General features: G+C 42.3%; 1 protein-coding gene across 1 annotated transcript; it reads right to left on the bottom strand.

Annotated features, from left to right (window-relative positions):
• Positions 1 to 692: 692 nt before the first annotated feature.
• Positions 693 to 11108, bottom strand: Pstk (phosphoseryl-tRNA kinase). Its single transcript, NM_001271229.1, has 6 exons — positions 10857 to 11108; positions 8410 to 8704; positions 7977 to 8175; positions 4487 to 4562; positions 3898 to 3991; positions 693 to 914 (listed from the first exon to the last, which is right to left on the bottom strand). The coding sequence occupies exons 1-6, from the start codon at positions 11070 to 11072 to the stop codon at positions 715 to 717; spliced, it is 1080 nt and encodes a 359-aa protein (NP_001258158.1). The 5' UTR covers positions 11073 to 11108; the 3' UTR covers positions 693 to 714.
• Between the last annotated feature and the right edge of the window lie 5747 nt (positions 11109 to 16855).

The raw sequence follows: 16855 nt of genomic DNA, 5'->3' as shown, positions 1-16855 counted from the left end.
TGTGCTGCCTCTTTGGTGTCCTTGAAGATTTTATCTGCCTCTGATTCTGGTCTAGAGCTCTCTGCTTCCTTATCCACATTTGGAGAAACATCAACTACAAGATTCTGCCACTCTGTACAAAGCCATGCCCAGTGGCCATGCCTTCTCTACCCCATGCACACTTCCTGAAACCGTGAGCCCAAATAAATCCCTCCTTCTCTCAGTAGTTTTCTGTCAGGTATTTTGGCATTCTTGTATGCTGAGAACTAATACATTCCTTCAAATTATTCAGATGATTCTTCAAGTGATTCAAATCAGTTTAGGCTGCAGTATCCTGGTATGCACATCAACAAGGAAGGCTGCCTCGAATACTCAGTTAACTATGTCAATCGACAAGTAGCTCACTGAAGTAAATTCTGGCATGCAAAATAGAACTTTTAGAATAGACATTTTGGATTGGTGTGTGTGTGTGTGTGTGTGTGTGTGTGTGTGTGTGTGTGTGTGTGTGTGTGTGTTCAGAGTGGACTTTGGCAAGTCACAGTATTGGTCTAGAAAATACCTAGAATAGACATTTTGGATTGGTGTGTGTGTGTGTGTGTGTGTGTGTGTGTGTGTGTGTGTGTGTTCAGAGTGGACTTTGGCAAGTCACAGTATTGGTCTAGAAAATACCTAGCCATACAAAATTATTTGTAAAAGTTTACCCAAATCAGACATTTTACTAGAAATTCAGAAAGTTTAATGTTGCTTTGAAAAATACTTCTGCACAATGGTATCTCTCTCCTTACAAAAAGAAGAAATAACATCTGGTAAGTCGGTGGTTTGCTGAAAGCACAGGTATTTTCTGTCTCCTTGTCTTAGATCTTCTAACACATCTGCTTTGAGCTTGTTAAGTTCTTCTGCTAGACGCTTCAGGTTAGTAGGAGGTATTTGTTCATCTAAAATAAAACACATTAACATTCCTGTAAGTCAGTCTGGACTGCCTGCTGCTATCAGGCATTTGATCCCATCAAACAGGCCAGTTTCTCCAATAAACAATCAGGAGGCATTTATAAAGTGTATAGGTAAGAAATCACACTGATGTCATCAGAAGTCATCTAAAATAATAGCCATAGGGAGTTAGGATTAGAATTTCTCTGAAGTGTTTGAGTAGAAAAAGATAAACTTGGAAGAATATGTATCTTAAAGATTTTATTTTTATATCATGTATTTGAATGCTTTTCCTGTATGTGTCTGAGCACCTACTGCTTAAAGGGGCCAGAAGAAGGCATAAGATCCCCCATTACTGGAGCTAGAGATGGTTGTGAGCCACTATGTCAGTGCTGGGATTTGAACATAGGTCTTCTGCAAGAATAGCAAGTGCTCTTAACTACTGACCCATCTCTCCATATCCCTAGAAGGATGTTTTTACATATTCTCATTATGTAGCACTGTCTGGCCTAAAATTCACTATGTAGGCCAAGCTGACCTTAAACTCACATAGATGTCATGCTTTTGCCTCTCAAGTGCCAGGATTAAAGGCTTGCCACAGTAGGTTATTTTTTGAGCCAAGGTACCTAATTTACTATCTTCTGCTTTGAAAAATAAACTGACAACTTGGTTTTTTTTTTTTTTTTGAAGCTGATAAATAATACATTTGAACAGTTGTCCCAAGCAACTTTCTATGATGACAGAAGTGTTCTATCAGGCATGGCCATATGGACAGTGTTACTGGGCATCTGAAATTAGCTTTATTGAGATATAACTCACCATAAATGTATCCATTAACAATACAATGGTTTAGCTCGCATGATGGCACATGCTTTTAACCCCAGCACTGGGAAGGTAGAGGCAGGTGGCTTTATGAGTTCGTGCCAGTCTGGTCTACAAGAGTTCTAAGATAGCCAGAGCTACTTACACCCCGTCTCGAGAAAAAATGTATGTTTTTAGATTATTCACATATGTGCAGTCATCACCACAGTCAATTTTAGTTTTCATAACTTAAAATCAAAACCTGGATCCCCCAACAGTCACCCTTCTCAACCCCACTTCCCTACCCTAACCTACCACCCCTGTCCTGCCCTGCCCTGATTTCCCAGTTCAGGATGTTCATATGCTCTTTCAGTTTAGATGTCTGCACGGTTCCCCATGTTCTATCCTGTGTGAGTGTTCTAGTCTTACTTATAGCTACTCCAAAAACCTTCCATTTTATCGTATTTACCCATTTATCTCTCAGGTGATGGACAGTTGGGTTATTTCCACCTTTTGGCTATTATGAATAGTCCTGTTATAAACAGCTCTGTATCAACATTATACTTTCTTCTCGGTCCTGTCACCATGGAGCAGAGCAGCAGGGCCACACAGTAAGTCCACTGGAAGAACCACCCGACTTTCCAGAGCGCACGCATCATTTCATGTTTCCACCAGTAGAGGGTGCACACCCTCAACGAGACTTGGACCCCTCATTCTGCTCATTCTAATGGCTGGGAAGCAATATCTCCCATGGTTTTGATTCGTATTTTGCTGTTCATTAAATTTTAAACATGTTTTCATTTGAATACTGGCCATTTCTCATCTCCCTTGGGGGAAAATGTCTATTTGGAGATTTATCCATTAAATTGGGTTACCTGTGTTACTGAGTAGTAAAGATCTCAGTAAATGTATGTATATGTTCATGAGACATTTGCAAATGTTGTATACCTTCTGTGGGCCGCCACCTCACTTTCTTGACGGCAAAGAAACTGAATGTTTCTGTTTTACTCAAGCACACATTTAGAACCCAGTATCAGTCCCTCCAGAAAAGCCACCATTTTCCCAATAGGTGGGCAGTGAATGATTTGGGCACAAGACAGAACGACGAGAGATGTGGCTGAGAAAAAACTAGAATAATTTCTTCTTTGTTCTAATTACAGTGCCATTTCTGTTCTGACCCTCTTAGGAATTTTGGACTGTAATTCATTAATGGGTGGCGATGGGCATTTTTCTAAAATGAGAAAATGAAACATTCCATTGAATACGGGGATGTGTTTCTGAGGCTTGTTTCCACATGTGCCTGAATTTATCCAGTACATTACACACAGTTCACGGCCTATGCTCATGGATACAGAGAATCTGAGAAACACGGTATGGTTAACACTGGTTTTCAGTGTCTCCAGCTTTTATGAAGGTGACAATAAAGGTGGAGGGGCACAGCAACAGACTGGATCAGAATCACCTTCACCCCAGGTTACCCCCAAATTTAGTAGCTGTTCAGCCTTGGCAAAGTTACTTGATTCACTGTGAATCCATTTCCTATTTATAAATTACACCCGCTGTACATGACTGTAAAAAGTGAGTATGAAACATTTAGTACATCAAAGGAGTTAATGTGCTGCTGTCTTTTTAAAACAAATTTTAAACATAGCAAGGAGTTAAATGTTCAAGACCTAAAGAAAGTATTGAAAAAACTATAGTTAGTCACATATCTAATATGTAATAAGTAATATGATTCCTTACTTTTAAGTATTATTCATATTTATAATACAGTGACTGTTCAGATCCCATACTAGTCTGACCCCTGACCCTGGACTGTCCTTAACCACTAAATAACCTCTTCAGCACCCTAATTACTCTCAAGAAATAAACCTAGCACTCTGACTTCAAGGGACTGACATGTATTCATATAATTAGCCTTTTGTCTGTCTCTACACTAGAATGTTCTGCATCCTATTCATTCCTTGGCACCTAAGAAAAGGTCTCGTGAAAGAAAGAGGCCACTGGGTAAGAAGGAGTAAAAGGGATGCAGTTTTAGAGGATGGTCTAGCTATGTAGCCAAACAGCAAATGTGAAACTGAAATATGATACAAACGCTGATAGAATAAATCTTCCTGGTGTCAGGGAAATGGCAGCAGCAAGAGAGAGAGCACCCCAGACGCTAAACAGCCCAGAACCAAGTCAGCGTACCTTTGGCTTCCCTCATCGTCTGAGAGATGGTTCTTCGGAGGGTCTCATCAGCTTTATGAAGGATGTTAGTAGAACAGATTATTCTGTCAGTTTCCTGTGTAACATAGACAGTGTTACTAGGAACAGTTTATAAAGGAACGACTAAGGTGCAGACACATTTGAAGGGACCAAAAGAAAAGCAATGGTGGTTTTCTGTTTGTTTTATTTCACAGAAGATCCAAATGGGTCAGGTCCAGTTGTAAAGTGTGTGCTGGTGACTGCAAAAGCTGGCTTGCTAGGAATTAAAACTTCCTCCAGCCTATATGTAGTTGTTTCTGTGCTTGAATGGTATAAGCACGTCTACCTTGGTCCATCTGAAGTCCCAAACATAAGGCTTCAACGTTTCTGAACACTGACCACGGGGCTTCCGCCAGGCAGCACAGGCCCTTAGCAGCTCCCTGCCGGTGTGTCAGAAACCGAAGGCTGCTGCAGTGCTATTCCGCTAATGGACCATTTTCCCCTCTTCTCTTGCTATCATCAGCTCAAAAAGTCTCCCTGCAAGAAGGTTACTCCTTTTCATTTGGAAGCCAAGTCTAACTGGAATATTTACCTTTTGTTCCGTATTATCCTCAACACATTTTATGGGATTTTCCAAAGCAGTAAGCAACAAATCAGTCACCTCCAGGCTACAGAGAAAGTGAGATAAAGAATAAGAAACCTTTCATTTTTCAAGAACCTGCAATAATAATACTAGGTTGAACTCCAGATAGCAAAACTGCTGTTCTCCAAGGTCCCTATTGAAGGGGGATAAAGTGAGTGAGCTGGAAGCCATCTTCCATTTGTAAAATGTTAAGTGAAGCTCAAAACCAATTACAAGCGATTGTAAGAGGCTAACTTCCTAAGATGTACCAATAAGCAGTTTCTTCCCCTGCACTGCAGGCTTTTCAAACTCTATTGTAGTCCCTAAAGAAAGAGCGTGTTTTACTTCTGGCTGCTTTTTATTTACCAGATAAGGATTAACAAATTCCTTCACCAGCCCAGGGTCCCTAGAGAGTTCAGGCAGAATTCGTTCATTCAGTAAATGTGCACATTCAGCATCTCATATGTAGACATTGTAAAGCTGAAACTGAAACTGCCAATCTGGGTGTTAACAAGGTGCCCACCACCCCAGTCCTGAAAATGGAATGCAGTGCGACAGGAAAGCCATTGGGCAAGAACGTAATCCTGGACACTGGTAAGTGGCTGAATGGAGACAATAGAGAGATGGTTCTGAGACTGGGTAGCCAGATTCTGCCATCCATCCACCTTAGATGGCTGAGCCAAGTAAGGGGAACAACATCAGACACCAGGCCTGGAAGCAAGACCCTGGTGCTCACACAGCATGGGAGGCTCCTTTGGGATGGATGACGGCAGGGTGGTTATTAGAATATGGAAATCAGGAGCAGACTCTGGGCTTTACTTAGAGCAGAGAGATCAGAGCGGAAGTTACAAGTTAATGACTCTACAGTGTAACACCTCCACCTTGATCTTTCTTATGTGGACACGGCAGGGCTCTAGAATATGACGGCACCAGGTCCCTTGGTTCTGCCATTTACATCCTAGGCATGTTACTTGATTTATCTACGCCTCAGTTATCCCAGCATACAATGGAAGTTTCATGCAATTTTTACCCTTAGAGAGTGGTAAGGACCGAATGGCATTGTGTCCAGAAACACTGCCGATATGTCATGTGCTAAAAGTTATAGTTGCAGATTTACCTCTCGGTTTGCCTTACGGGACTCCAGTCTTGGCACTACCTCAATTTGGTTGCCCTGTGACTATCTGCATATGTCCAAGTCACTTGACTACGTTTGTAAGACTTGGGACTGTAGATTACAGTAAGGACTGGTAGTGATGACAGAAACCCACAGTCTGCTACCCCACATCTCACTGGTGTCTTCAGATCAACTGACGCCATTTTAAAAGTACCTCAATTGGCCACTTACTGCCTAATGGGGGAGAGGGATTTATATGAGCTCCAGAAAGAACAGCCATCCATTGGTGATGTACCCGTTCAGTTTCAAGATTTTATGACAAAACTAGACACCTTATTTGGGCCTGATGGCACTCATCTATCTACAATCAATCATAGTAGTTGGGAAACTGAAAAAGAAACATAGATTTGGAGGTCCTGGGTGGGCTACATACTAAGACTCTCTTTTGGAAAACTGGAAACCTCACCAGTGACTTATTTTATGAATTATATTAAGTGCTAGTTCCATTTTATTGTGGGTATGTGAAATCTATAAACTATATAGAATCTGTACTGAGAAATCTGCCTAGAGACTTCCAAAGAATGAATTTTTTAAAATAAGCTTAAAACCAGCATGACACAATATCTCTAAAGTAACAATAGTTGACAGCAACCATTTCTTGGCGGTAACCAACAGCTGTCTATTTGGACTTAAGGCCCACTCAACTGAAAGAAAACAGGCCAGGTACTGGAAAACTTTCTGACTATCTGGGGTTAGTGAGGCCATAGGCCATAGAAGAGAGCCCACTACTACCACGACAGTAAATCAGCACTACTTCCCAACAGCATTCTAAATACTTATACCCATAGGGAGGAGCAGCGCTCACCTCTCCTCAAAGCCATTTCTCTTTGCAGCCAATTGAGACCATTGCACGTGGCCAAAATGCAGAAAACAAGTGACCATGGGATGCCCAGCCTAGTGGTTACATCTGTAACACAATTCCTGTACTCGAGGTTCAGAGAACATTGCAGAAGACAGAATTGTAAGAGGCAGTAAGCCAGAAAATGTGCTGTGAGATCCTGTCTCCTAGCAATGACACAGAAGCCATAGTCACGATTACTAACAATCTGGCTGCCTAAATAAGATGTGAACTATGACAGCACCAACAGACAGGCTGACTAGAAGGGGAATTCTCAGGGGACCCCTCCCTAGACAAAGAACTATAGGCAACTAATCACTACTGAGAAGGAGAGAATTAGTCTTCCCTAGGGAGGCCCCTGATTGGTTATCCAATTCTAAGTTGTGAGCCCTGAAATCACATATACACAAGCAATGTTCAACAGACTCAGTAAGTCATATACTATACGTACATAAATGCATTATATGTAAGTATGTATAAGACGATAATAAATAAGCCATGGATTTGGAAAGGAATGTGGGGGGGGGAATAAGAGGAGGTAAAGAGAAGTGAGGAAATGATATGATTATATAAAAGACAAATCAAGCTTAAAAATTAAACTAAAGAAATGTGCACAATGTATCTAAGATCTACAATGTTAAACAGCATGGTCTGTAGCCATATGAGGCCATATTAAATTAACTATCAGCTCGCCGATCTCTTGCATTAGATACATTTAAGTGTTCACCAACACTCAGGACTAGCTGCTCCCATACTGGACAGGACAGAGAACATTTTCATCATTCATGAAATTTCTAACAAAAATGTACTGCTCCAAAATTCTACAGATCTATCCCCAATGGAAAGTTTCACACACACACACACACACGGGCAGGATGACTATAGAGAGCTCTAGAACAAATCAGAACCCAATATTAGTTCAATTACAATTTAAGACTTTGGAAGAGTGTTGGGTTTCATGCTGTGGCTTTGCACAAGTTACACAGGTGCTTGACCACTGAGCTCATAGATCTGTACAAAAACACGCCACATCTCATTTAGTAGGCATCTTTAACAAGAATACCAAAAGTCAGGGTCTCTCAGTAGACAGCTGTCATGGGCAGGCACCACATCCACCCAGTGCTGGGACTGTAGATGTGAGTAGCTATGACCAACTTTACATATCTGAGCTTCAGGTCCAGTGCAGCAAGCCCTTTACCCACTGAGTTATCTCCCCAGCCTGAGACGTTACAGTTTGAACAGTTAAAAGAAGACATTTATAAAGAAACTTGGATTCAAATCTTAGCCGTTAAAAGTTTGGTGACCCTGGACAAACAACTTCCTTGGTTTAGTTTGCTCCACCACACGATTCCCCAAGCCTGTGGGAGAGCAGTGAACCCCAAACAGTTAAGCATATGTTTCCCAGAGTACCTAACAGGAGAGCATTGAAAGGGCTTGGAGCAGAATACCTGGCTTCCGAAGAACAGGCTGAACTCTGAATTACGAGGCTGTTGTGTTCCCAGGCGTTTTTCTCAGGGTTGGGTTTTTCTATCTTTCTCTCCATGAGCTGGATGGTCTCATCTGGCAGTGGTTGGGGTCTCTGGCCATTCCTCTTCAAACATGTTTCCACGGGACAATCTAAAAAGATCTGGCAAAAGCCTAGTGAATCTGAAAACAGTTTTAAAGTTACCAAATTACCAGTCTGTCTCTCCAGAAATGTGAAATACATACACACTAGTCCCAGATGATTCAGGAGAAACTCCCACTTGCAATACTGAATACCCACTTTAAAAACTAAATCCATATAAGCCTAATCCAATTTAAAATCTCACTAAAGGCAGCTGTGATTTTTGGTATGCGTGAATCGATGCTTCCACGTGTAAGAAAAAATGTTCTAATTACATTTCCGAGCCAGTTGGTAGACTTCATATCTCATACTTTGGTAATAAAAGTTGTCATCTAACACCAAAAACAAAGGTCTAAAAACAGCAGGTTTTGCCAAGAGATGGCAAGGCTGGGCCTCTAGCGCTTCAGAAAAGATCATCAAATCCTGCCTTTTTAAGCAGGTTATAAAATCTTCCCACATGGCCTCAGTCCTGTTGGGTGGGGCAGACATCTGAGCCCCAGTGATGACCGCTACCAAGAAGCATTCCAGGTGCTTTAACAGTTCTTGTCGGAACATTTTCCACTGGGATGGCTACAAAAAACGAAAAAGAATTGCAATTTATATTAGGCTTTTTTTTTTCAGACAGGGTTTCTCTGTGTAAAAGCCCTAGCTGTTCTGAACTCACTTTGTAGACCAGGCTGGCCTTGAACTCACAGAGATCCACCTGCCCCTGCCTTACAAGTGTTAGGATGCGACACCCAGCCAGAATTTTAGCCAGTAGGTTGATCGTCTTGTTTTACTGCCATCCTCTTCCTATTTAAAATTTCAGGTCACAAAACTGAAGCATGTGCAGTTTTCATCCCATACCTTGTCTCTTATACCTTCCTGTCTTTATAGTTCCTGCACCCTTTCTCTCTGGAATATTCCCCAAGCCCCCAGAGCTGTGTGAAGCTGGGTCAGACGCAGTCGTGTAGAAGGCAATCCACCCTGATCTGTCTGTTGCCCACACTCTAGCAGGGCTGTATCCGTCAGGTACTTCTGTGCACCTTCATATTTCTCCCTGCCAGACCACGTGCCTCCAGCAGAGAGGCTGACTGACACCTTACAGGTGTTCTAGAAATGTATTTTAAATGAATAAATGAACAGATGGATGCATGAATGAATGCGTGAATAGATGAGAATGAAAACCCTTTACTATATAGGAGACCAAAGAAAGCACAATCACTATCGTGCTGGATTACAGCCTAAGCTAAGACAATGTTGGTTTGTCCTTGAAATGAAAAGGGATACCAGTAATAAGGAAAGTCCACTTTAAGGTCCTTTGGTCAAGATTACAAGACCTTAGGCCAACAACTGGATTGTGAGATTGGGGACGATGGCAGAGACAGGAGGAAGGAACTAAGATGATGGACAGGAGAGTGGTTCTGCGGTCGAGGCGGGAGGAGATACAGAAGAACAGGCGAGGAGCCCTGCTCCTGCCCTGTCTCCAAAAAACTACACCAGGTGAACCCAGAGAAGGAAATGTGTGCCACCTCCTAAACGGCGGAGATTTTCTAATCACACTGACCAAATAAGACCTGAGGGGGTAGAGTGGGGAAATAAATACACCGTACAGTAATAAAAGGGCGTGGGAAAACAGTCCGCATCAATCACCTTCATCTTTCTCCAAAGTGATGAGAATACTACCATACGGGTAACCCCCAATTACAATACTGCCTTATTTGTCCTCATAACCAAAACTGAAGCGGTATATTCTGGTGAAGAAAAATACAAGTCTCCCACATGCCAAGTACATTGAGTCTTTGTTTATAGTTACCTTTGTGTATCCGTACTTCTTCTATACTTAGAAAATGTAGTCATCCGATTTACCTTTTAACTCATGTAACTTTTCTACACCCAAGCACTAACCATCGAATGTAACGATTTAAGGTTTCAGAAGACATTAGCTTTAGAATAAGTATGCAACTGGAGACTGGACTCTATTGCCATGTGGCCGGCTTCCATGTACTTCTGTAATGAGTGCACCTCACTGGGTGTTAACGAAGGGATTAAGAAGTATAGACTTGGCACATACAATTCAAAGTTATTACTCCATCTGGCTGTCAAACAAGAAAGTATCACGTTTTCCAATACTAGTGGCAGACCAGGCCCTTCATTTGGTAAAACTTTCCTGGAGGGACCTAGCAATTTTGCTATTTATCACTTGTACTTTTTATTCTCATGGGGAGTTCCAAAATGGTAGAGCACCAGTCCTACAAAATCCAGTTTTAACCTTTTTTATTTTTTTAAGATCCCTCCCTTTGTCTAGGACCTAGGATTATTATCAGAAGGTATCTGCCTAGGATGTTCACCATGTACACCTTAAAACTTTACTCTGTCATTGGGGTCTTGTAGGGGGAGAGGTCAGGGTGAGCCTTGAGCCCTGGAGATTGAGACTAACTCAGGCAACATAGCTAGGCCTTATCTTAAAGCTCCACTGCATAAAGTATGTAATATGTGAACGTAACAAACTTGGCATAAACACCTCTACAAAGCAATGGCCCTGACCTCAACACCATATTATTCCGAAACACAGGTCTACAGAGAGAAGCTAACCAATTCTCCTGGCTTCCGGCTTCTGTCAGGCTCCCCCTCCCACACAGGCACTGCTTGGCCAGGATCCAGAATGGCCGGCCATCAACCACCCACAACCCCACCGCCTTTGCAGAGCCTACAAACACGTCCGCCCCAACCCGATGCTGACCCGAGGCTGTGTGCCCGCGCCGTCCGGGAGCGCAAGAGGCAGCACATCGTCATAGGAGAGGACGGCTACGGCCCAACCCCGCTCCCGCTGCAACCGCAGAGCCAGAGCACGAGCAAAAGTCGACTTTCCGGCCGCCGGCAAGCCGCAGAGGACGCACAGTCCCAGCTTAGGCCGCCCGTCGCTGTGAGTAGCCCCATAACCTGCTGCGGTTCTCATGCCCTTGATGCGGTCTCCAGGAACCTTTGCGCCCGGTGCGCACGCGCAGTACCCCAGCACCGTGCCGCGCCCTCTGGCGACACTACAGAGGAGCAAACGAGGATGTGAGTCCAGGGAAAACGCCTTGGTCCAGGCTGCTACTCAGGTGGCCTTTTGGACCTCGTGAATGACTAGTGTCAGCTGTCCCGGACCCTAGTACCCTAGGCCAGGTGTCCTTGGCGCTTCTCTTTGTACTTTCTGAACACTCTTTAAGGGCTCCAGAGTTTGATTTACTCCAGATATAATCATCTTCCCTACCCTACCTTCAAGCCTTAGGGTTACCGATGGGCATCCTCTGTACAAAAGAGAGACTAGAAATTACTTAGAAAGGCTTTGAAAAGTAAAATGCGGGAAATCAAACAGCAGGAGGCGAAGCGAGGGCAGCATATTTCTATTTCTGGGCTTGAAGGATGCAGGGGTTGAATATTCCTTACTGAGTCTCGGTGCCGCCAGGCGGCAGCTAGTGGGAAGAAATAAGGACACAAAATGCACATCCTTATCCCCAATGCATGCCGGCAGAAAACTCGGATTATAAATAGATTTTAAAAAAAAAAGTATCAGCGAGCTGGGAGTTGGGGTATAGTCCCAGCACTAGGAAGAAGCTGCACACACCAGTTCACAGGAGGAGCAAGAGTTTAAGGCAAGCCTGTCTCAAACTCCTTACCCTTCCTAAAAATTAAATAAGCAAACGAACAAATAGACCTCGGAGAATTACCAAACAAACATTTGTGGATGCGTGTGCTATACGAAAAATAAGCTTGGATTCTTTGATTACCTTTAATGGTACTTTTTATTCATAAGAGATGTGCTCAAACAGTGGTCAGCACTCAAGAGCAGAGTCAGTGTGTGCTGAAGTGAACTGCAACTGATATAAGCAGGGCGGTGCACGCCTCTGGAGGTACAGTTGGGAGAGTCATGGTAAATTCAAGGCCAGCTTGGTCTACAAAGAGAATACCAGACCAATCAGAGCTACAGTGTAAGTGAGACCTTTTCTCAAAAGCCAAAACCAAAACAACAAAAGTAAACAAGCAAAACCCAAATGGTAACTGGAAGCTAGGTCTGGTTTAATGTATGAGTATAAAGTGCACACATATTCTCTGTCTTTTGGTTGAGGAGGAAAAGCACTTTCTTTCACATTTTTGCCATTTGGCCCAAGGTCATATCCTAAACCATTTGCTTTTATCCTTCATCCTTCTCTATACCCACACAAATTTCCTTGTTTTCTCAGGCAACAAAATCATTGCTATTCGGGGGAGGAATATATATATATATATACACGTATGCATATATATGTGCATATGCAACTAATTCTTTAAAAATCCTGATACAATGCAATATGAATTTACTTATCCCTGCCATTTTCTTCCTCTAACACCCTCACCTAGCACCATGTCCGAAGGTGTGAATGGCAGAGATGCTTGTGCCTGTAACCCAACATTTTAGGATGGAGACGGGCAAACTCTGAGAGTTGGTGCTGTGTGGAACCCCATCTCAAGGCAATAGACAGGGAAGGTCTTCCTTTGCACTCTGTATGCACTTGTGCAGCTGGACACGCCTGTCAAGTGCTTGAACCATAAACATACACTGTGTTCCCCACACAGCTTTCGAGTTCACAGTGAGGTTCCCTTTCCGGTTGTATATCCTGTAGATGCATTCTGAAGTGATAGCAAAACCCAAGGCTTTACACGTGCTCAGTAACTCCATCAACTAGCAGTAATGTCTAGAAATTACTCAGGATCAGTCTACTTGCAACTATTACAGATTTAAACATTTATTGATCCCAGATCAATTTCGTTACTTCAAAAAAAAAAAAAAAACCCATGTAGTTTGCTCTCCTCTTTTCCATTAAAGTAATTAAAAAAAAAAAGCACTGTCTACCCAGTTAACCTGTTTCCCTTGGTTTTTGTCTCTTCTTTACCCTCAATTTGCCAGCTCTATCCATTTTCTCTTCAAGATATATTTCCATTATCAGCCACCATATTAGTTATGTTTCTCATTACCCACCAAAAGCAGTTTAAGCATTTGTTTTGCCTTGGTGTTCAAGGGTACAGTGAAATATGGCAGGAAAGTCATATCAGCAGAAATAATGCAGATTGCCACATTGTATCCACCGGAAGCAGAGAAAGAAGAATGCTGGTGTTCCAATTGCTCGCTGCTTTCAATTCAGTCTGGGACCCCAATCCACAGGTTTCTCACATTTGGAGTCCTCCCACCTTAGTCACCCCAATTTAGAAAGTTCCTCACATAAACAAGCAAAAAGGGGCTGGAGAGATGGCTCAGTGGTTAAGAGCACTGACTGCTCTTCCAGAGGATCTGAGTTCAATTCCCAGCAACCACATGGTGGCTCACAACCATCTGTAATGGCATCCGATGCCCTCTGGTGTGTCTGAAGATGGCTACAGTGTACTTATATAAATAAAAACTAATAAAAAATTTTTAAAAAAACAAGCAAAAAGAAACTTACAAACATGCCCAGAAACACATCACATCAGTGGTACTGGATCATGCCAGGTTGGCAATATTAACAGTCACAGCCATCTTTCATTCCTGGGCTCTAATGGTTCCTAATACTGTAAATGAAACTACTGCCCCAGATATGCTCTAAAGTTTGAAATGTGTCTCGGTCTGGACACATCTGGGTGTCCAGGATAACAGCACATACACTAGCATCACCATGGCTATTCCTCCAGAGCAGGGAGCATCCTCTCCACCCCACACTCATCCCACTCTTGGAGCTACACTCCTGAAATTCTTCAAGTTTACGAAGCCAAGAAGCATTATGCTATCTGTAAGCTTTAGGAACATAACTTTATATTAGCTTGCAAGTGTCAGCCACCCATTGTGCTGTATAGCTTTATGTAAACCAGCCATTTGAGAAGAGCAAACTTCAGTGAAGGAAATGCCGCCATAAAATCTGGCCATAGGCAGCTGTATGGGGCATCTTCCTGATTAGTGATGGATGGAGGAAGGCCTTGGTTCTTTAAGAAGCAGCGCTCCCCCATGGTCTCTGCATTAGCTCCTGTCTCCAGGTTCTGCCCTGTTTGAGTTCCTGTCCCAACTTCCTTCAAGAAATTTGGAAGGGTAAACTGTTGTGGTATTTGAAATGCATTCTGATTTTATTTGCATAAAACTGTTAGACAACTAGAGAAAAGGCCATATTTACTGCACCGCTTCATAATCTCCAACATAATTGTAATCTCTAACAAATCTGCATAGAAACAGGAAGGGTGGAGGTGTAGTGATTTGTAAAGCCTCGGTGTGTGGTTTTAAGTAAAATGTATGTTAAAGCCTTTATGCCTGGCTTTGAGTGAAATGTTTCAGCCAAGCCTTTGCTATGTTCGGGTTAAACAGTAAAGGCTGAGAGAATGTTTGAACCTTGAAGAAACGGTGTCTCTCAAAGAGTCTGCATGTGGTGCCCTGTGGGAGCTTGCAGCTGCACATGCCTTGCTCTTAAGACACTCTTGGCAAACTTGGGAGATCTCACTTTTGATTATCAAAAAGGACTGAGATGTGTGTGGGTCATCAGCTCTCACATAAATTGAGGACAACTTAGATAGTTGGAACCTTTCCTCGCTCCAGGTGACCTTGTGTGTTTAAATAAAATGACCCTGTTAGCTAGCCGCCCATCGGTCTTTTCCGAGAAGGCTGAACCCCGCTGTTCCTTTGGAAAAGAACGGTTTAGTAGCATGATGAGCTTCTCTCTCTACTGAAACACCTATTATCACCTCCAATCAATAGTAAGCCAAATAAATCATTTTCCTTCCCAAAGTTGCTTTGGTAATGGTGTTTCATCACAGCAGCAATAATTCTAACTAGGACTCCCATAGAATGGTATGTAACTGCTGGCTTTCCCATCCGTGCCCCAGCTCCTGAAAAATAACTCAGAGGCTTATTAATACACAATTTGTATGGCCTTAAAGTAGGGCTTGTAACTTATGTAACCTGTTCAAACTATTGTATGTCTGTCACATGGTTAGTTACCTCTCCTCAGCTTCATACATCCAACGTCCTCCGAGTCTGGATGGCTAATCTGCCCACCTCTGACTGGTTCCAAGTTCCAATCTCTCTACGGGAATTCGCACCTTCTATTTCCTGCCTTTTGCTAACAGAACATCAGCTTTTATTGACAGGTGATGTGTCTATATGTTACACAAGGGATTATCCCTCCAATGGCACACTGATACAATTCACTCAATTTGACTACTGTTTCATCGAGCACACTTTATCCATTGTATTGGGGGGGGGTTATCATGAAAGATACTGCAGTAAGCACATGCTCCCTCTTGTGAGTATGCAGCAGCCACTATCAAGAGCATCTTAATATGTGTGTGTGTGCGTTTATCTATATAACTATATATATATATGTAATGTTAATCTTCTAAAGAAAAGTTTTTCAAAACAATTATATGACCCTTAACTACTGTTACTATTTCAGAGAAATGCAAGACATGTTGTCTTGATACTTTATCTGTATAGTATCATCAAATACTATCCTCCTGTGCAGGGCTTTCTTTGCATTTCTCTAAGCACTACTGACACTGAGTACTGTATTTTTCGGGGTTTTTCTTGGCTACATAGACTCTTTTCTGTGCAATGCCTGCTGCATTTTGTCTGGTTTCTTTCACCTTGTGCTTTTTCTTATTGTACTTACCTTTCTCACAGCAGTCCCCTGAAGCTGGAGTTACAGGCTGTTGTGAGCTGCCCACCTCTACCTCTTTGCATCTTTTCCAGAGTAGGGAGTGCTCTTAACAGCTGAGCCATTTCCGGAGTCTTTATTGTCTTGAGGGGTCCCATTTTTCTATTTATTTAAATGGCAAGCTACTTGTATTTTTAACATTGTGGGTGGTATACTTAGAGATTTCCATTTGTCCCTCCAAAGACTGAAATAGTGATTTTTTTCAAAGTGAACATTTAACATGATAGATTAATATAATATGTATTGCCTGAAGAAAGTTCCAGCTTGGGTTGTTTAGTTTGTCTCTCCTATACATGGTGAAAATGCTGAATTCAGATATTTGAATTGCTTCCCCATTTTTGCTGGTTTTTATAGAGGGATTGACAAAACATCATTTGATTTCCCATTGTCTCCACCCCATTTACAGCCCATTATATCAATCCCTGTAGGTAACCAACTGAACTTGTGAGCAGCGAGGGAAGGAAGGAGGGGAGGTACAGTTACCTGGTCCTAGCCCAGAGGGAAATCAATTTCCTATAACCTCCTTGCTGGGAAGTATATTCCTGGGTAATATGTAGATGTATTTATCCACTAAGAAGTCACTACTTAAAATTAAGACAGTAGTTGCGTTACCAAATGAAAGGGCTCAAGAAAAAAAATTAAAATCCCTCTTCTAAAGCATACCTTTCAAATGTGTTGATTCATATTCTAAAAATGGATAATCTTTTCTTTCTTCCCAAGTCTGTTGCTCAGTTTAGTCACTAACTTGTGGGCTTGTGATCCTTCCACCTGTGTCTTAAATAGCTGGGTTGCAGGCATATGTCCCACTCAGAACAGATGTGAGGTCTTCTCCTAGATAGCATACCGAGTTCTTATTAGTTGTTGATGAGAGGTTTCTAACATATTTTTCTTTCTTTTCTTTTCCTTTTTCTTTCTTCAGACAGGGTTTTACCATGTAGCTCTGGCTGTATTAAAACTATGTAGGCTAAGCTGGCTTCAAACTCACGGAGATCTGCCTGCCTCCAAGTGCTAAGACTAAAGATGTGTAAATAACAAATATTCTTAACTA

This window comes from Rattus norvegicus, chromosome 1 (assembly GCF_036323735.1).
Source record: "Rattus norvegicus strain BN/NHsdMcwi chromosome 1, GRCr8, whole genome shotgun sequence".
Taxonomy (NCBI): domain Eukaryota; kingdom Metazoa; phylum Chordata; class Mammalia; order Rodentia; family Muridae; genus Rattus; species Rattus norvegicus.
This window is presented reverse-complemented; position numbering and strand designations above follow the sequence as displayed.